The sequence below is a fragment of the Culex quinquefasciatus genome, chromosome 3 (assembly GCF_015732765.1).
Source record: "Culex quinquefasciatus strain JHB chromosome 3, VPISU_Cqui_1.0_pri_paternal, whole genome shotgun sequence".
Taxonomy (NCBI): domain Eukaryota; kingdom Metazoa; phylum Arthropoda; class Insecta; order Diptera; family Culicidae; genus Culex; species Culex quinquefasciatus.
This window is the reverse complement of record NC_051863.1, coordinates 116,125,721-116,146,257: the sequence shown is the minus strand read 5'-3', so window position 1 is coordinate 116,146,257 and position 20,537 is coordinate 116,125,721. Positions and strand designations below refer to the sequence as shown.

The window sequence follows — 20,537 nt, the reverse complement described above, 5'->3', positions numbered from 1 at the left end:
GGTCTACCACCGTAACAAGATGCAGGTCAGAAGTTTTTGACCTCAGATCATATTCGGATAGCCTCATGGTGGTTCAGGGACTAGTCTACCGATGTGTGGTCATTCTTTGGGTCTTCTGTAGAGTCCCAGGAGTAACGGCCGATGGCTCTACCACCGCAACAAGATAGAGGTCGGAGGTTTTCGACCTCAGTTCATATCCGGATAGCCTCAGGGAGGTTAAGGGACTAGTCTACATATTTCTGGTAATGGTATCGCCGTAATCGGCCGTAACTCTCAAGATCTTACAAAAGACCTATCACATCGGTAGACTAGCCCTAGAACCTCCCTGAGGCTATCCGGATATGATCTGAGGTCAAAAACCTCCGACCTCTATCTTGTTACGGTGGTAGACCCATCGGCCGTAACTCCCGGGACTCTACAGGAGACCCAAAACATCACCACATATCGGTAGACTAGTCCCTGAACCTCCCTGAGGCTATCCGAATATGATCTGAGGTCAAAAACCACAGACCTCTGCCGTGTTACGTCGGTAGACCCATCGGACGTAGCTCCCGGGACTCTACAGAAGACCCAGAACATCACCACATATCGGTAGACTAGTCCCTGGACCTCCCTGAGGCTATCTGGATATAATCTAAGGCCAACAACCATCGACCTCTGCCTTGTTACGGCGGTAGACCCTTCAGGCGTAGCTCTCGGGACTCCACAGAAGACCCAGAACATTTCTACATATCGGTAGACTAGTCCCTGAACCTCCCTGAGGCTATCTGGATATTATCTAAGGTCAACAACCATCGACCTCTGCTTTGTTACGGCGGTAGACCCGTCGGTCGTAACTCCCGGGACTCTATAGAAGACCCAGAACATCTCCACATATCGGTAGACTAGTCCCTGAACCTCCCTGAGGCTATCTGGATATTATCTAAGGTCAAAAACCATCGACCTCTGCCTTGTTACGGCGGTAGACCCTTCAGGCGTAGCTCTCGGGACTCCACAGAAGACCCAGAACATTTCCACATATCGGTAGACTAGTCCCTGAACCTCCCTGAGGCTATCTGGATATGATCTGAGGTCAAAAAACACCGACCTCTGCCGTGTTACGGCGGTAGACCCATCGGTCGTACCTCCCGGGACTCTACAGAAGACCCAGAACATCACCACATATCGGTAGACTAGTCCCTGAACCTCCCTGAGGCTATCTGGATATTATCTAAGGTCAAAAACCATCAACCTCTGCCGTGTTACGGCGGTAGACCCGTCGGTCGTAACTCCCGGGACTCTATAGAAGACCCAGAACATCTCAACATATCGGTAGACTAGTCCCTGAACCTCCCTGAGGCTATCTGGATATTATCTAAGGTCAAAAACCATCGACCTCTGCCTTGTTACGGCGGTAGACCCTTCAGGCGTAGCTCTCGGGACTCCACAGAAGACCCAGAACATCTCCACATATCGGTAGACTAGTCCCTGAACCTCCCTGAGGCTATCCGGATACGATCTGTGGTCAAAAACCACAGTCAAATCGCCTAACTTATACTTGTACGGCGTTGAACACATAGACCTTAACTTGACGAAGTTTCGGATGATCTAGAACATCGTAAACCATGTAAATTTGGTGTAGCTGTATAGCTGACTTCATAACGATTCCAAAACACTACAAATTTGTATAGTTTAGTTGATTTTTTATAAAAATATAGCCCATGTCTCCCATATAGCCAAAATCCCATAAGCCCTGTACCTCGCATATGCAACTCTTGCGACAAAACCGAATCAGGTGGAATGACTCGTATATGCAAAGTTGCATATGCGAGGCGCTCTTATACGAGGTTTAACTGTATTCCCTTGCCACCCGAAGAGTGGACGCGACTGTGCGGTGCTATGTTGGCTCAAACGAGGAAACGACAGAAAAGGAAAGACAAGAGACAAGAGACAAGAGACAAGAGACAAGAGACAAGAGACAAGAGACAAGAGACAAGAGACAAGAGACAAGAGACAAGAGACAAGAGACAAGAGACAAGAGACAAGAGACAAGAGACAAGAGACAAGAGACAAGAGACAAGAGACAAGAGACAAGAGACAAGAGACAAGAGACAAGAGACAAGAGACAAGAGACTAGAGACTAGAGACAAGAGACAAGAGACAAGAGACAAGAGACAAGAGACAAGAGACAAGAGACAAGAGACAAGAGACAAGAGACAAGAGACAAGAGACAAGAGACAAGAGACAAGAGACAAGAGACAAGAGACAAGAGACAAGAGACAAGAGACAAGAGACAAGAGACAAGAGACAAGAGACAAGAGACAAGAGACAAGAGACAAGAGACAAGAGACAAGAGACAAGAGACAAGAGACAAGAGACAAGAGACAAGAGACAAGAGACAAGAGACAAGAGACAAGAGACAAGAGACAAGAGACAAGAGACAAGAGACAAGAGACAAGAGACAAGAGACAAGAGACAAGAGACAAGAGACAAGAGACAAGAGACAAGAGACAAGAGACAAGAGACAAGAGACAAGAGACAAGAGACAAGAGACAAGAGACAAGAGACAAGAGACAAGAGACAAGAGACAAGAGACTAGAGACAAGAGACAAGAGACAAGAGACAAGAGACAAGAGACAAGAGACAAGAGACAAGAGACAAGAGACAAGAGACAAGAGACAAGAGACAAGAGACAAGAGACAAGAGACAAGAGACAAGAGACAAGAGACAAGAGACAAGAGACAAGAGACAAGAGACAAGAGACAAGAGACAAGAGACAAGAGACAAGAGACAAGAGACAAGAGACAAGAGACAAGAGACAAGAGACAAGAGACAAGAGACAAGAGACAAGAGACAAGAGACAAGAGACAAGAGACAAGAGACAAGAGACAAGAGACAAGAGACAAGAGACAAGAGACAAGAGACAAGAGACAAGAGACAAGAGACAAGAGACAAGAGACAAGAGACAAGAGACAAGAGACAAGAGACAAGAGACAAGAGACAAGAGACAAGAGACAAGAGACAAGAGACAAGAGACAAGAGACAAGAGACAAGAGACAAGAGACAAGAGACAAGAGACAAGAGACAAGAGACAAGAGACAAGAGACAAGAGACAAGAGACAAGAGACAAGAGACAAGAGACAAGAGACAAGAGACAAGAGACAAGAGACAAGAGACAAGAGACAAGAGACAAGAGACAAGAGACAAGAGACAAGAGACAAGAGACAAGAGACAAGAGACAAGAGACAAGAGACAAGAGACAAGAGACAAGAGACAAGAGACAAGAGACAAGAGACAAGAGACAAGAGACAAGAGACAAGAGACAAGAGACAAGAGACAAGAGACAAGAGACAAGATACATTTTTTAGATTTGTTTTAAGCTTTTTTTTCAATTTTCAAAATAGCCTCCTTTATCACTGCCCGTACGGGTTGCAGTTCTTATCAGTTCTGTGGCCACCGTTTTTTGCCTGCCTCACCATAGGTCGGCTACGGAACCACGCCGCTTCACAATTGTAGCATCTTATAATGGGAACCCACCGCGGGCTAGGGTTTAGTAATATTTTCATTTTCACGCCGCAAAGAGCTCCTGGCGGCTTTTGTCACACGCCGAAAAATTAATGCTGACATTTAAAACGGATCAGCAAAGTGACTTAGTACCACTTAGTGAATGCCAACAGCAGCAAAAGTGAAAACAGCAAAAAGATGCTAATAAACAAGGACACTTTTCCCTACAGAATGGGATTATCGCCACTGTACTTCCTGCCGCCCTCGCCACCCTCGGTGAACGTGACAAATGAGCGGTTTGGATATCTTCCAATAACACCGCCGTATCACGCCCAGTACGACTACCCACTTCCGGTGACTTCAACCGCCACGATGCAGTCGACGGCCGCCAAGTCTTCATCGTCCTCTGGCCTTCATCCGTACTTTTACCTGGGATCCGCCGGGAAGGAGGAAATTACGTCGGTGCCGCTCTCGCCGCCGCACACCCCACCCCTGCTCTACAGTCCCGGAAGTGGCCTCATCAACGGCACGTCCGATGGGACCACCACGGCTGCCAATCAATACGGATTATCGAATCTGAGAATCACGGACACGGACGACGATGACGAGGAAGAGGAGGAGGAGAACGGGGACTGGAAGGGGAGCGCGGTGGAGCAGGCCAGGCCCCGGAACTCCGTCATCATGAAGGTGCAGAACCAGCAGGTGGTGCCGCTGGTCGGGGAGGAGGGCTCCCGAGCGATCGAAAAGTTTGCCTGCAAGTGGGAGAACTGTTACTGGTGAGTAGCTTTTGCCATGTTTTTTTTTACTTGGAATGTGCATGAACTTTTGCTTGGAAGGGTTTTACTCGGAGTGTACAGCAAGTAAAGGGGCAAAGTATTTTTTATGGGAAAATTTTGACGAATGTTTCATGCTTCCTGCTGAATGGAACAATTAAACAAGTTTTATCAAGAAAATCGGTTTTGCTGCAAAGTGTTGCATAAGATGGAGTCGCATGATACATTGAAAGTTCGAATTTTGATTGATTTAAAGGAAAACAGATTCAAAAGCAAGCTCGAAAGTTTACCTGGTAAAAAGTATTATTCAAATTAACCCTCAAATTGAAGCTAATTGCGCAACATGACACAATAGCTTGATCTCATCAAATTAATAAGTAATTTCAAAATTAAACAAATCAGGTGAGCTGCTTTTAAAATTTAAATATTTTATTGTGCAAATATCTAAAAACTTAAATTTTGCTTATATTTTTATTATTTTAGTTGTTTTTTTGTCAAGATACTCAAAATATGACCCAAAATCGATTTTTTGATACTTTGGCTCAATTCTGAGGGAAGATTCAATGGGCAAAATCAAAGGGAAAACATATAGTTAGACATATTTTCGCATTTCGTTAGGGTAGTCCCATACACTTTTCTCCTGAAAATTAAACATTTTCAAATGAAGATATCTCGAATTCAAAGAAAAATACTCCTGGGATTTATCAGCATTTATAGTGCTAGATCTGCTCTTTTGAATGCAACCCGGCGCTTAAAATTTGGCCTGCGCTTTTTGAGATATTTGTGTTTGAAATTTGCATTTTTTTTACCTTAAAATGGACTTTTTACCTGTAACTTTTGCCCCTAAAGTCCAAATTGACATGTTAAAAATTAAAAATGTTCGTATTTCATAGCGGTGCCCCGAACATAACTTTTCTCCAAAACTTAACCTTGAATTGCTAAGTTCAAAAAACTTATTTTCGAAGGTTTGCTCAAACGTTTTCTCTAAATTTGGTCGTTTAAGGCGTAGATTGCGAGATAAAATTATGGTGTCTTCGACAAAGTTGCTTGGATTGGCAAGTTTAACAACTATCTACAAGGCAAAAAAAACCAAAAATATTCCTGAAAAATAGATTTTCAAAATCACCCTAATCTTGAACCACCCTAATTTTGAACAAAACCTAACGTTCTCCTTTCCATTTGCAACAACTTTTCTGAAGACACCTTCTGAAAAGCCCCAAAAACTAAATCAATTTTTCGGAAAATCCATTTTCCACTTAATTTTTGTGCAATGTACAAAGCGTTTTATGATATTTTATGGTTCACAATATTTTCAAATTCCATCAGACCTAAATCTGGCCAAAACAATCTTGGCATGAATTGTCAATTTTTTTAGTTTTAATTGAAATTTTTGTGAAAGTAGGGTAAAATAACATATTTGAAAGATATTGTCTAAGTCTTTACGAATGATTTTTTAAATTGTAATTTGGCTAAATAGCAGGGGTGATTTTTAACAGTTTCATTCTATACTGTTGAAATATATGTACACATTTGACCATTTCAATTATTTAGTTTCTTAAAGTTAAAAGGTTTTATCAAGGTTCTGAAGACCTCCTTTCACCAAAATTTTACACCGAATTAAAATCAAATGCACAAAATTTGAAGTAAATACTAAAGCGTAATTATTTGTTAGATTAAAACTCATTTAATGTTTCAGTTCATCAACTGGCTGAAATAAAAATGCAGCCTGAAATTAAATAATTACAAAGGTTTGTACCAACACCAACAATATTGTTGTAATTTGGTTGCAAAACTTCTTACTATTCATGTCATTCTCGAATAACTAAACGGTCAACTTTTAATTGCCAAAAATAACAACATCCAATTTTTCAACACTTGAACTGAAAAGTAATACTTTTCGATAATGTTTTTGATGGTTCGTTCTGAAAAGGCTATTTTTTGCAACTCATTTAGTAAAAAAACAAAAAATAATGTTGGAATAAAATAACTTTAGATTTTTACATAGGTTTCATTCATGAAAATTCAAACATAACAACATTGCAAAAACTGACGAAACACTAAAAAAATCTTCATGAATTTCATTATTATGCTTGACAAATTGATATTAGAAAATATTTAAGTTAAATTTTAAGTTTCAATAAGTTCAATATTATTTTTAAAGAAGAAATCGACTGTCAGTTGATCTTTCTGAACCCGTAAAGCCATTTTGGCGATCAAGTTCAAACGCTCATCATCCGTGTGAAGACGCCATTTTGTGCTGTTTGGGAGATAACAGTTCCTAGAAAGGAGCGCATGCAATAATAAAAGTTGCTTCAAATGAGAGGAGAGTATAAAAACGTACTGGAGATTATGTGTTGCCTCTCAATTTAATTGTTGAATTTTTCAAGAATGGATTTTTAATAACTCTAAATGCTAATGTTATTATGCAAAAACTACATAAAACAGATTGAACAAAGCAAATTGAAATTATTCTCCAAAAACTTATTCCACAAAGTCATAATGTTTGCATTAATTTGTCACGCAAAGTTCACGTGAACATACTCACAGCATATAAAAGTTCACCCCAGCAACATCCCTGAACGAAAATCAGACCGAAACTGGTATCAGTACTGTTTCGAAGGTGATCAAAGTTCTCCACACGGAAGGGGTTTTCCTCGGTTTTATCTGCGTCTAGTGTTCCAGCTATGACTGGATGGCTTCTGTGCAAACGTGTCGGATGCATGTTTTTGTTTGTTATCAGCAACATCGAACCACTCGCGTATTTTTTATGCTGCATCATGGTGTCCCTCCAAATCTTATCAAAACTTTTATTTTTCGTCCAATTTTCAGCGTATTCTTCAAGCTGGAAGATCTGGCCAGCCACGTCACGCAGAAGCACGCCGTGGTCGGTCTGGGGGGCCTCTACTACTGCCGCTGGGAGGGCTGCCTGCGCCAAGATCGGGGCTTCAACGCACGCTACAAGATGCTGGTGCACGTGCGCACCCACACCAAGGAGAAGCCCCACGAGTGCGACAAGTGTGGAAAGTGTTTTTCCCGCGCCGAGAACCTCAAGATTCATCTGCGCTCGCACTCCGGTGAAAAGCCGTACGTCTGCCCGGTTGAGGTGAGTTTGCTTTACTTTTGCTTGGTAGGGGTGATTAAGTGAAGAAGTTAAATTTAAAAAAAAGGTGTAATTATAGAGGGATTGCTTACCAACGCTAAGTCAATTTTAGTTTGGATTTTTCTTTTGTACAATATCAATGAGAGCAGCATGACTGAAAGCGAATAATTTTTGAATAAAAAATATTAATTTCAATTTTTCAATTTTCCTATCACCAGGGCTGCAACAAGGCGTACTCCAACTCGTCGGATCGGTTCAAGCACACGCGTACGCACTCCAACGACAAGCCGTACGTGTGCAAGGTTCCGGGCTGCCACAAGCGGTACACCGATCCGTCATCGTTGCGCAAGCACGTGAAAACCTTCAAACACGCATCGATGGTGCTACCATTAACGGCCTCGTCACTACCGTCGTCGATGGACTTTGACTATTACCATCATGCCGGCCATTTGCACGGCCATCCCGGCGGACTGGCCTCGGTTTACGGTCGGAGCATCAGCACCAGCAGCAACGGCAGCACCGGAAGTCCTGCCAAGATGGCAAGCGATAACTCATTCAGCACCGACGATAGCCGAGCTTCGGGTGATTCGAGCAGTCCCGACCTGGGTCGTCTTGCCGCCGCCGGCGAAGATAATAATGTGCTAATTGATGTCGTCAATGTCGACAAGTGTGATGAAAAATTAATCTACACTGATGATGACGTCTACCAGACCAGACCGTACCCGGACCGTGTCGGTGGTGGTGGTGGTGGCCAATGGCCCGAGCAAGACACCGGCAGGACCCGTGAGGAGGACACCGGCAGCGGCGGGGCGTACCTCCTTGAACCGGAACGAGTAGCCGGTGGAGACTACCGTGGACGGATCATGTTCGCCCAGCCACCCGCAGCCGTCGAGGACGATGAGTTGTGCAGCTTCAGCCCGGAGCACCTCATCCGCATGCAGGTGGATGACACCCCGCTGGATCTCAGTATACATCATCGATAGTATTCGAGGAGCGACGTTTGTTTTATTTTTACGACGCACCTTGAACCTTTAAAAATTTTGTGTTCTTTCTTTCTCTGTAACACTTGTACTGTACTAACCCAACCAACAGTAAGAACGTTCTTTTGTTTTACTTTTAACTCGGTGACCTTTTTTTAAAAAAAAATCCTTGTGATTTAACTGTGACTTGAAAGGAGTTTCGCACTGGCTGTCTGGAACTACTTCCAAAGCAATATCAACTATTGAGATTGAAAAAAAAAGTGTGATTTTTGCAATGTTTGTCTTCAAAGAAAATGAACAGAATAAAACTATTGAAACACTCAACGTTTATTGTTTGAATATTTCTCCTATGAATGCATACTTCTCACAAAATCCTTCGGTTATGTTCAAGTTAGAGGTGGGCAAAACCGCTCTTTTTAGGAGCCGCTCATTTTCGTTCGCTCACTACAAAGAGCCGCTTTTTTGAACGGCTCTTTCGCTCTTTTTCAAAATTTTGATAAAAAGGTTGATTTTAAGAATTGTGTGATTTTGCGAACTCTTTTAAAAATTCTGATTTAATCGATGAAGTCTATAAACACTGAAATCAGGCAAGATAATTATTCTTTTTCCATAATCTCAGTAATATTAATTTTAAGTATTATTTTACAAGCTATGCAATTTTAAATGCACAAATTTGTATTTGAATAATACTTTAATGTACGATCAGTTATGTAAAGAACAGTTTTTTTCATTTAGTTTAGAAAATCATTTACAGTCATCCCTCATATTCGGAACAGTTTACAGATTGGCCAATGTTCAAAAAATCATAGCAAATCGATAATTGAACTCAATGATTCGCTTTTACCTTCATTTGAAAGCTTTTCTTGCGATCTTCCGAATGCTGTATCGGAAAACTACAAGTTTTAACTTTTATATCAAGTTTTGAAGAAAAACTTTGACCCTTGAAATCCACAAATTCGGAACACTTTTTCTTACGGATGTAAACAAACTTTGATCTCTTCATGAGTACATAATTTTTATAAAATAATGACTTCACACACTGGAACCAATGAAACTCAAGCTTAGTGATGCTTTATCCATGGTCTAATAACTTTTTTTTTGTGAAAATATCAGTTAAATTCAAGTGTTCCCCAATTGTGGGAAGCACAATAATATCCCACAATCATGGAACAGACAATTTAAGGGCAGTGTTTTGCTACTAAGGATAAAATAGTCTTGAAATGAAGTTTTTTGTTCAAAAAAGACTACTTTTACTAGTGAAACAGCAAGAGAATGTCCAAATAAAGGCCCTAAAATAGTAGGGTCGAGAGAAAAGTTGCATTTGGCATACTTTTGACAAATTATTACAAAAGTGTTCCGAATTTGTGGGTGTTCCGAATATGTGGGATGACTGTACTTTTGGAATTTCAAAGAAAAGTAGAAAACTTGAAAACTTTAAAGTGGTGTTTGGCAGCAATGCTATTTTGGGATAAATTTTTATAGGCAATTATTTTGCAATTGAGAATTGCATTTTCGATTCTTAAAACAAATTTTATTATGCAATTTGTTCGAAGTTCGATAAATTATATTTCTACAGCAATTCCGTTTGAAAATAGCCTAAACCAAAAAAAAAGTTCTCCGATCGGGCTCAAAATTTTTCCGGAGGTTCCTTGGCCAAAATAATTAGACCCGTATTTTTTTGTTTGGCCATTAGGGTGACCTACTAGAGTGTAACAAAAATGACTTTTTGGTGGGCATTCAAGGGTTTGTTCCGGTGGGCATACCAAGCCCAAATCCAAAATATGAGCTTGATTGGACGTAACAGGAGCTGGCGCTCCGCCCTTCAATTTTAAATGGGATTTAACCCGTAAAAAAAGAATTTTTCAAAAATGACACATTTTGAGGCATTTTGGCCACCAATGCGTTTACCAAAAACATCACTGGCGTGTTGGCCAGATCCTTGCGCATCTTTTGGTATATATAACATTGACATTTGGAGCACCCTGGAGCTCGGTACAGGCCTTCAAAGTTTGGCATTTTTTCGAAAACTCGGCCCCGGCAAAAAAGATATGCGTCGCGCCTCGCGACGCCCTAGACGCCATTTGATTTTGCCGGGGCCGATTTTTCGAAAAAATGCCAAACTTTGATGGCTTGTACCGAGCTCCAGGGTGCTCCAAAAGTCAATGTTATATATACCAAAAGATGCGCAAGGATCTGGCCAACACGCCAGTGATGTTTTTGGTAAACGCATTGGTGGCCAAAATGCCTCAAAATGTGTCATTTTTGAAAAATTCTTTTTTTACGGGTTAAATCCCATTTAAAATTGAAGGGCGGAGCGCCAGCTCCTGTTACGTCCAATCAAGCTCATATTTTGGATTTGGGCTTAGTATGCCCACCGGAACAAACCCTTGAATGCCCGCCAAAAAGTCATTTTTGTTACATCCTAGTGACCTACATCGTGGTTCAAAAAATGACAATTTTCGTCATTTTTCGCAAAAACCATTTTTTTTCAAAAAATCATATCTCCGCGTCATTTCATCCAATTTTAGCTGTCTTAGACGCAAAAGAAAGCTGATGTAAAGGTACCAAATTTTTTGTACGGATTTTTTTCCATACCGTACGGATTTTCGACCCTCTTCACGGGTTTATTACAGGCCGGATTTTTGTACAACTTTTTTCGTATAATACGGATTTTTAAGGAACTCATTGATGATAATAACAACTTTTTTTTAATTGATATGCCTTGTTGCTTTGGCCAATGCTTTTCTAATTAGACATTTATATTCAACTGTTAGCTTGATTTTAAAAAGATAATTCGGGCAGTCCAAGCATTACTATCAATTATTTTTTCAAAATTTCTTGCAAAACAAATTTATCCAATAAAATACTCAAGAGCTTTCAAAAGCCTGTGAAAATCTGAATTAATAAGTTCAAACGTTCAACAATTGAGTGTTCCATGTTACGGTTTAATTTAAAAATGTTTTTAAAAGGTTCAAGTCATAAGCTTCAAAAATATTTTTTTAAAGCTGTGGTTACCACTCAGTTTGAACTTTTTATGTTCCAAATTCCAATTTTATCTAAATAATTTTTTAACAGTTTTTTATGCCATTGAGTCAAATTGGCTAAGTGTACGTATTTTTGCTAAACAAGAGTCGATATCCTTAGTCAAGAATGAAACGGTGAAATAACTCTGACTGCACAGGTCGAATCAATGTCATGTTTTTTTGCTAGAATACTTTGTTGAAAAAAGTAAATCCAGTGAAAATTTTATTTTAATATAATGATTAAAAACTAACATAATCCACCTATGTGGTTGATGCCTTCCTCACTTTTTACCAAAAATGGGTATATGAGTGGTTTCATCATTTTTTTAGATCCAGAAAAAAAGAACACAATGTATAACTTATGTGGCCATAACTCGAGACAGGGTTGCCAGATCTTCAATGTTTTGGACTCATTGAAAAGGCCTTTCAATTACCTTACCAACGATGGGTCGGATGATGGATCCGGACATAGGTTACATACATTTAAGTGAGATCCGGCTTCAAAAAAGTACATAAATATCACTTAAGTGGTCATAACCCGAGACAGGGTTGTCAGATCTTCAATGTTTTGTACTCTTTGGAAAGACCTTTCAACTACCTTACCAACGATGGGTCGGATGATGGATCCGGGCATAGTTTACATACATTTAAGTGAGATCCGGCTTCAAAAAAGTACATAAATATTACTTAAGTGGTCATAACTCGAGACAGGGTTGCAAGATCTTCAATGTTTTGGACTCATTGAAAAGGCCTTTCAATTACCTAACCAACGATGGGTCGGATGATGGATCCGGACATAGTTTACATACATTTAAGTGAGATCCGGCTTCAAAAAAGTACATAAATATCACTTAAGTGGTCAGAACTCGAGACAGGGTTCCCAGATCTTCAATGTTTTGTACTCATTGGAAAGGCCTTTCAATTACCTTACCAACGATGGGTCGGATGATGGATCCGGACATAGTTTACATACATTTAAGTGAGATCCGGCTTCAAAAAAGTACATAAATATCACTTAAGTGGTCATAACTCGAGACAGGGTAGCCAGATCTTCAATGTTTTTGACTCATTGGAAAGGCCTTTCAATTATCTAATCAACGATGGGTCGGATGATGGATCCGGACATCGTTTACATGCATATAATTGAGATCCGGGTATTTGTGAAAACACATTTTTATGCATAACTTTTGAACTACTTATCGAAACTTCAAACAATTCAATAGCGATGTATGGGACCCTAATTCAAGTCGAATGCAACTTGTTCGATCAAAATCGGTTCAGCCAGTGCTGAGAAAACTCAGTGAGAATTTTGGTCACATACATACATACACACACACATACATACACACACAGACATTTGTTCAGTTTTCGATTCTGAGTAGATATGTATACATGAAGGTGGGTCTAGGAGCTTTTAATAGAAAGTTCATTTTTAGAGCAGGATTATAGCCTTACCTCAGTGAGGAAGGCAAAAAACAACAATCATTAAAAGTTGAAAATAAAAGTAACTCGTCAATTACTCCTCTACCCTAAACCGTAAAACAGATTTTATATATTTTTTTGTAAACTTTTTTCATTTGTTCAACTTACTTTGATAACTTAAATCTTTTGCCTTCCTCACTGAGGTAAGGCTATAATCCTGCTCTAAAAATGAACTTTTTATGGAAAGCTCTGAGACCCACCTTCATGTATACATATCGACTCAGAATCCTAAACTGAACAAATGTCTGTGTGTATGTGAGTGTGTATGTGTGTGTGTATGTGTGTGTGTATGTATGTATGTGACCAAAATTCTCACTGAGTTTTCTCAGCACTGGCTGAACCGATTTTGACCATACATACCAAACCATACCAAACAGCTTAGAACACCATACGCGGTGCCCGTGCTGTATCAAGAAGGTTGTTCCATGTTGCTCGGTTCTGGGCTGCAGCTCGCCAGTCTCCTAGGTTGCAGATCTTTCTTAGGTCCGCCTCGATCTGATTACCCCATCGTGCACGCTGCGCTCCTGCCCTTCGGCCAGTGCCGCCATCCGGTCGCGCGCGGTCAAAGAGCATCCTGACAGGATGGTCTTTGTCCATCCTCGCGACATGGCCGGCCCACCTGAGCCTCCCGATTCTCGCCAGGGTGACGATGGTCGGTTCTCCCAGCAGCGCGTGCAGTTCGTGGTTCATGCGCCTTCGCCACTCGTTCTGAGCTGTACGTACTCCACCGTAGATCGTTCGCAGCACCTTCCGTTCGAAAACTCCAAGGGCTCGTTCGTCCTCTTGCCGCAGCGTCCAGGTCTCGTGGCCATAGAGGGCAACCGGTCTAATCAGTGTCTTGTACAGGGTCAGCTTCGTGGCGCGTTGCACTCGATCAGATGTCAAGGTTTTCCGTAATCCAAAGTAGGCGCGATTCGCGGAGTGGATACGAGTCCGGATCTCTAAGCTGGTGTCGTTGTCGGCCGTTACCAGCGATCCCAAGTACACGAATTCGCTCACCTCCTCCAGCACATCGCCATCCACAGCTAGAGGGTGAGTCTTGGGGGGTCAACGTCCTTTGAGCCCCTCCCTTTCATGTACTTTGTTTTCTTCGTATTCATGGCCAATCCAATTCGTCCTGCTTGCATCTTTAAGGCGGTGTAAACCCTTTTCACCGTCTCTAGGTCTCTCGCTATAATATCAATGTCGTCCGCATAAGCAAGAAGTTGGACTGTCCTGTTGCAAATCGTGCCTCTCGTGTCTATACCCGCTCTTCGCACAACTCCCTCAAGCCCGATGTTGAACAGCGCATTGGATAAGCCGTCACCTTGTCGTAACCCTTGATGCGATTGGAAGGGGTCCGCTAGCTCCCCTGCCACTCGCACGTGACACATCACACGATCCAAGGTAGCCTTGATCAGCCGAGTCAGTTTGTCCGGAAATCCGTTCTCGTGCATGATCTGCCATAGCTGTTGGGTTCCCACAGAACCACCAGCCGTTCCAACAATTTCGCGACTCGCTGTACTCCTTGGTAGCACCCAGGTCGAGAGAGGCGCGATCGGAGATGTAATTGTACCTTTAGTTTTTCTGCATATCATCATTACTGTTAGTCGCTGTTACAGAATAAACGTGTTCTATTTGTTAAGCTTAAGTCTAGTTTATTCTTGCGACTTTGTGGCCGCTCGTTTGGTTCGCGCCCCCGGGTACACAACATTTTTGGCGACGAGGACGCTGCAAATTTCCGGTGTCCTGTACAACCCGTGGAATTTGCGGAAAAGAACCCGGCTCTACGTTACCCGCCGAACCTAACCTCAACCGGACAATGAGCGACCCGGATCTGAAGAGCCTCCTGGAGAAGCTGACCGAGGTCTGCCTCCAGAATCAGGACCTCCAGAAGGAGCAGCAAGCCCAGCAGAAGGCGCTTCAGGACCTCGTGAAGACCGTCACGGCCAAGCCTATTATCGCGCCACCGAAGCTCAACGCCAACACCAACGACAACAAGGAGTTCCTGCTCGAGTCGTTGGCGAACACGATGGTCGAGTTTCATTACGATCCGGACAGCGATGACGGCCTGTTCGACGTCTGGTACTCGCGGTACGCGGACACTTTCTCGCAGGATGCTTGCAAGCTCGATGATGCCAGCAAGGTGAGACTTTTACTGCGGAAGCTGGACACTCGGGCGCACAGCAGATACGCCAACTTCATCCTGCCGAAAAAGCCGAAGGATAACGACTTCGAGGAGTCCGTGACGAAGCTGAAGGAGATTTTTTCTCGCCGAACATCCCTGTTCAACAAGCGCTGCAAGTGCCTGCAGTTCATCAAGCCGGAGTCGGACGACTTCATCGCCTACGCTGGCGCGGTGAATCGACTCTGCGAGGACTTCAAGCTGAGCAGCCTGAAGGAGAACGAGTTCAAGGCGCTGATCTTCGTTTGCGGACTACGCTCGCACCGGGACTCCGAAATTCGCACCAGACTGCTGTCCAAACTCGAGACGGATGCTGCTACACTTACGGTCGACACTCTCGCAACCGAATGTCAGCGGCTCCTCAACCTGAAGCAGGACACAGCACTGATCGAGAACGCCGCACACTCCTCCACTTCTGTTGTCAACTCTCTTTCTGACAAGTATCGTGGCAAGTCAAACCAGAAACGGCAAGACAAACCACAACAAAAACAGAAGTCGGACGCAAGGAAGACGCCAAAATCCTTGCTGGCTATGTGGTGGTGTACACTACACGGAGGCCTGCCCTTTGTAAAACACGTCTGCAAAGAGTGTAAACAAATCGGGCACAAAGACGGCTACTGCGCGTTCGCGAGGCCGTCCGGGAAACCGCAGCGTTCCAGCGTGAAGGAGGTCTCGAGCGACCAGACCAGCGCCCGTCGCAGAAGGAAGTTTGTCGGCATCTTGATCAACGGTAAGCCGATCAAGCTCCAAATCGACACGGCCTCGGACATCACGGTGATCAGCCGCGATAATTGGTTGGCTCTTGGATCTCCCACAACTCGCCCGACAAGTCACGAAGCTACTAGCGCGTCTGGAGGCCACGTCAAGCTGGAGGCAGAGTTCGAGTGCAGCGTGACGCTGCAGGATTCCTGCCGCTCAACCGTCTGCTACGTCGCACCCAACAGCAACCTAAACCTGCTCGGGTTGGACCTGATCGACGCTTTCGACTTGTGGTCCGTCCCGCTATCGTCGGTGTGCAACCGGGTGACTGTCGCGGACGGCGTTCTGGATCAAGTTCACCAGCTGCAGCGCAAGTTTCCGGAGGTCTTCCTGGACACTCTGGGCCTCTGCACAAAAACGAAGGTGAAGCTGTTTCTGAAGCCGAATCAGCAGCCCGTGTATGTTCCGCGCCGGCCAGTCGCGCAGACCGCCTACGAACCGCTGCAGGACGAGCTGAAGCGTTTGGAGAACCTGGGGATCATCTCGTTCGTCGAGCACTCCGACTGGGCCGCGCCGATTGTGGCTGTACGGAAGGCGAACGGCAGCATCCGGATTTGTGGAGATTACTCCACCGGGCTCAACAACGCGCTCCAGCCGAACGATTACCCGCTGCCAGTGCCGGACGACATCTTCGCATCCCTTGCTGGAATGCGCCATTTCAGCATAATTGATCTCTCCAACGCCTACTTACAGATCGAAATGGACGAAGATTCGAAGAACCTCCTCACGGTCAACACGCACCGGGGGCTCTTCAAGTTCAACCGTTTGGCACCGGGCGTGCGTCCAGCCACGGGCGCTTTCCAGAAGATCATGGACTCCATGACCGCTGGCCTGACCGGAGTTCGCGTCTATTTGGACGACATTCTGGTTGGCGGGGCCACTGAGGAAGAGCATCTACACAACCTGCACGCGGTGCTCGAGCGCATCCGCGACTACGGTTTCCACCTCCAGCTCTCCAAGTGTCGTTTCTTCATGGACGAGATCAAGTACCTGGGCCACGTGGTCAACAGTTCAGGTATCCGCCCCGATCCGGCCAAGCTCCAAGCGATCTCCACGATGCCGCCTCCGAAGAACGTTTCAGAGCTGCGCTCGTACCTCGGCGCAGTGAACTACTACGCCAAGTTCGTTTCGGAGATGCACCGTTTGCGCCATCCGATGGACCAGCTGCTAAAGGCCAACGCACAGTGGAACTGGACCAAGGATTGCCAACGCGCGTTTGAAGAATTCAAGCGCCTCCTGTCGTCAGATCTCCTGTTGACGCACTTCGATCCTCGCCACGAGATCATCGTTGCTGCCGACGTGTCCAACACCGGAATCGGTGCCTGCCTGATGCATCGCCTGCCAACAGGAGCCATCAAGGTCGTGCAGCATCGTAGCCGTTCGCTCACCCCGCCGAGAAGAACTACGGACAGATCGAGAAGGAAGGTCTCGCACTCGTGTTCGGTGTCATGAAGTTCCACTCCATGATCTATGGCAGACACTTTACCCTGCAGACCGATCACAAGCCCCTTCTCTCAATCTTTGGCTCGCACAAGGGCATTCCAGTCCACTCGGCGAACCGACTGCAGCGTTGGGCCATCATACTGCTCACCTACGACTTCCGTATCGAGTACATCGCTACGGATCAGTTTGGCTATGCGGACGTGCTCTCCCGTCTCATTAGCCAGCACAGCAGAGAAGACGACGAAGACTTCGTGATCGCCGCAATCTCGTTGGATGACGAACTCGAAGCTTTTATCGACTCGTCGGTCAGCAACTTCCCGGTCACGCACGCCCTGATCCGGAAGGCTACGAAGGAGTCGAAGTCGTTGCAAGCGGTCATCAAGTACCACCACGAAGGCTGGCCCGAGTCTTCCACGATGATCGCTGAACCCGAAGCGAAACTTTTCTTCTGCCGCCGTTTTGCTCTCAGCGTGGTCGAAGGATGTCTTCTCCTGGGTGAGCGCGTCGTCGTTCCGGAAGTGTACCGCAAGCGCATTCTTAAGCAGCTGCACAAAGCGCATCCCGGAATTGTGCGCATGAAGTCGCTTGCGCGCTGTTACGTGTTCTGGCCTCGAATCGACGCGGACATCGAAGACCTTGTGCGCGCTTGCCCAAAGTGCGCCGCTGCAGCCAAGCTTCCAACCAAGGCACCGCTCCAGTCCTGGCCGACCCCGAACGGCACTTGGGAGCGGGTCCACATCGATTACGCTGGCCCGATGAATGGAGTTTTCTTCTTCGTCGTAGTGGATGCGTACTCAAAGTGGCCGGAGATTTTCGCAACCCCATCGTCTTCCACCAAGGCGACTATCAAGCTGCTGCGGCAGTGCATCGCTCGCTTTGGTCGTATGGACCTTCTCGTTTCGGACAACGGTCCGCAGTTTACGAGCGCTGAGTTCCGAACGTTCCTGAAGCAGAACGGAATTCAGCACGTGACGACCGCTCCATACCATCCGGCGTCCAACGGTCAAGCTGAGCGCTTCGTCGACACGCTGAAGCGAGCTCTCAAAAAGATCAACGAGGGGGAGGATTTGGAGGAAACTTTGCAAGTTTTTCTTCAAGCGTACCGGTCGACTGCGAACCCGCAAGCACCCGGTGGCAAATCTCCTGCAGAGCTGATGCTGAGTCGTCGGCCTAAATCAACATTCGATCTATTACGAGCTCCCTCCATGCCGCCGAAGCCCACTCCTGCGAACGAGAAGCAGAACGCTGACTACGACCGGAAACATGGAGCTGTGGAAAGGTGTTTCGCGCCCGGTGACCTGATCTTCGCACACGTGTTCCGTCGCAACGATTTCACGTGGGCACCAGGGCAAATAATCGAGAAGGTCCTGGCACACTTCCGCTGGACATCCTGCTGGACAACTTCGAGATCGAGACGCAGCCACTGCCGAGTGGAGATTCACCTGTTCTACCTGGAGACGATCGACCTTTCCCGCGCCGTTCTGAACGAGACCGCAGAGCTCCGGATCGCTACACCCCGGGACTCTGGGCTTAAAGGGGGAGATGTTGGGTTCCCACAGAACCACCAGCCGTTCCAACAATTTCGCGACTCGCTGTACTCCTTGGTAGCACCCAGGTCGAGAGAGGCGCGATCGGAGATGTAATTGTACCTTTAGTTTTTCTGCATATCATCATTACTGTTAGTCGCTGTTACAGAATAAACGTGTTCTATTTGTTAAGCTTAAGTCTAGTTTATTCTTGCGACTTTGTGGCCGCTCGTTTGGTTCGCGCCCCCGGGTACACAACAATAGCTGTTCGCGGTCGACTGTATCGTACGCTGCCTTGAAATCGATGAAGATGTGATGTGTGGGCACGTTGTACTCACGGCATTTCTCGAGGATCTGCCGGAGCGAGAAAATTTGGTCCGTGGTGGCCCGAGCGCCAGTAAACCCCGCTTGATAGGGGCCCACGAACCTCCGTGCGTACGGTGTCAGCAGACGGCAGAGGATCTGGGAGAGGATTTTATAGGCCGCGTTGATAAGTGTGATGCCGCGGTAGTTGCCGCAGTCCAGCTTATCGCCCTTTTTGTAGATGGGGCACACGACACCATCCATCCATTCTGCTGGTAGTTTCTCCTCCCTCCAGATCTTAGAAATCATCAAGTGGATCGCCCTCGCCAACTGCTCTCCTCCATATTTGAAGAGCTCACCGGGTAACCGATCTTTACCGGCGGCCCTGTTGTTCTTCAGCTGCCTGATCTCCTTCTCCACCGTCTCCAGATCAGGTGCCGGGAACTGTTCGTCGGCAGCAGGCGGTCCAAGTTGGGTTTCAGAGCCGTCTCCATGCGCTACATCGCCGTTGAGGTGCTCGTTGAAGAACTGCTGCCACCTGTTCAACACCTCGCCTTTGTCCATAAGAAGGTTTCCCTCGGCGTCCCGACAAGTGTTGGCTTGCGGCGCATAGCCTTTGCGGGACCGGTTAACTTTCTCGTAGAACTTACGCGTCTCGTTCTGCCGGAACAGCTGCTCCATTTCGGCGCGATCGCGATCTTCCAGCTGGCGCTTCTTGAGCTTGAAGACCGTTCTCTGCTGTTTCAGCGCTTGTTTGTATCTGGCCACGTTCTCATCAGATGCAGCTCTCAGCTTCACCGCATAAGCTGCTTTCTTCTCGTCAAGTAGCCGCTGGCACTCCTCGTCGAACCAGCGCTGCTTTCCAACTCGAACCGTACTACCTAGCGCGGCTTCAGCGGCACTGCCGATGGCCGAGCATATTCTGCTCCATCCATCGTTGAGCGAGGCAGCGCCGAGTTCCTCCTCCGTTGGCAGGCTCGCTTCCAGCTGCTGCACGTAGTGCTGAGCCGCAGCCGTGTCCTGCAGCCGCTCGGTGTTGAACGGCGGTGGGAGCCGGCTCCGTCGTCGGTGATACGTCGTCGACAGTTTTGAGTGCATGCTTGCACCCACCAGGTAGTGGTCCGAGTGGATGTCCGCACCGCGGTACGTGCGGATGTTCCGTATGTCCGAGAAGAATCGGCCGTCGATGAGGACGTGGTCGATTTGTGTTTTTGTTCGTTGGTTAGGCGATGTCCAGGTGACTTTGTGGATGTCTTTCCGGGGGAAGAATGTGCTCCGTACCACCATGCCGCGGGAGGCTGCGAAGTTGATGCACCGCTGGCCGTTGTCGTTCGTGACGGTGTGCAGGCTGTTCGGCCCGATCACCGGCTTGTACATCTCCTCCTTCCTATGCGGGCGTTCATATCTCCGATGACGATCTTGACGTCCCTCTGCGGGCAGCTGTCGAACTTCTGCTCCAGCTTCGCGTAGAACGCTTCCTTCTCGGCATCGGATGATTCCT

At 45.9% G+C, this 20,537-nt stretch overlaps 2 protein-coding genes across 2 annotated transcripts; both read left to right on the top strand.

Annotated features, from left to right (window-relative positions):
* Positions 1 to 3,527: 3,527 nt before the first annotated feature.
* On the top strand, positions 3,528 to 8,660 carry LOC6040027 (zinc finger protein GLI1). Its single transcript, XM_038265012.1, has 3 exons — positions 3,528 to 4,259; positions 7,086 to 7,359; positions 7,575 to 8,660. Exons 1-3 carry the CDS (start codon positions 3,682 to 3,684, stop codon positions 8,337 to 8,339), a joined length of 1,617 nt encoding a protein of 538 aa, XP_038120940.1. The 5' UTR covers positions 3,528 to 3,681; the 3' UTR covers positions 8,340 to 8,660.
* Positions 8,661 to 14,642: 5,982 nt separating this feature from the next.
* LOC119769214 (uncharacterized protein K02A2.6-like) lies at positions 14,643 to 18,850 on the top strand. The gene is given in 2 exon segments (XM_038261132.1): positions 14,643 to 17,219; positions 17,222 to 18,850. Coding segments are annotated over 2 exon segments (4,206 nt in total).
* Positions 18,851 to 20,537: the final 1,687 nt, after the last annotated feature.

Excerpts from the sequence above, each read along its gene's own strand:
- LOC6040027 (XM_038265012.1), top strand. The coding sequence starts at position 3,682 with ATGCTAATAAACAAGGACACTTTTCCCTACAGAATGGGATTATCGCCA. Across the intron at positions 4,260-7,085 it reads AAGTGGGAGAACTGTTACTG|CGTATTCTTCAAGCTGGAAG; the intron begins GTGAGTAGCTTT and ends TCCAATTTTCAG. Across the intron at positions 7,360-7,574 it reads CGTACGTCTGCCCGGTTGAG|GGCTGCAACAAGGCGTACTC; the intron begins GTGAGTTTGCTT and ends TCCTATCACCAG.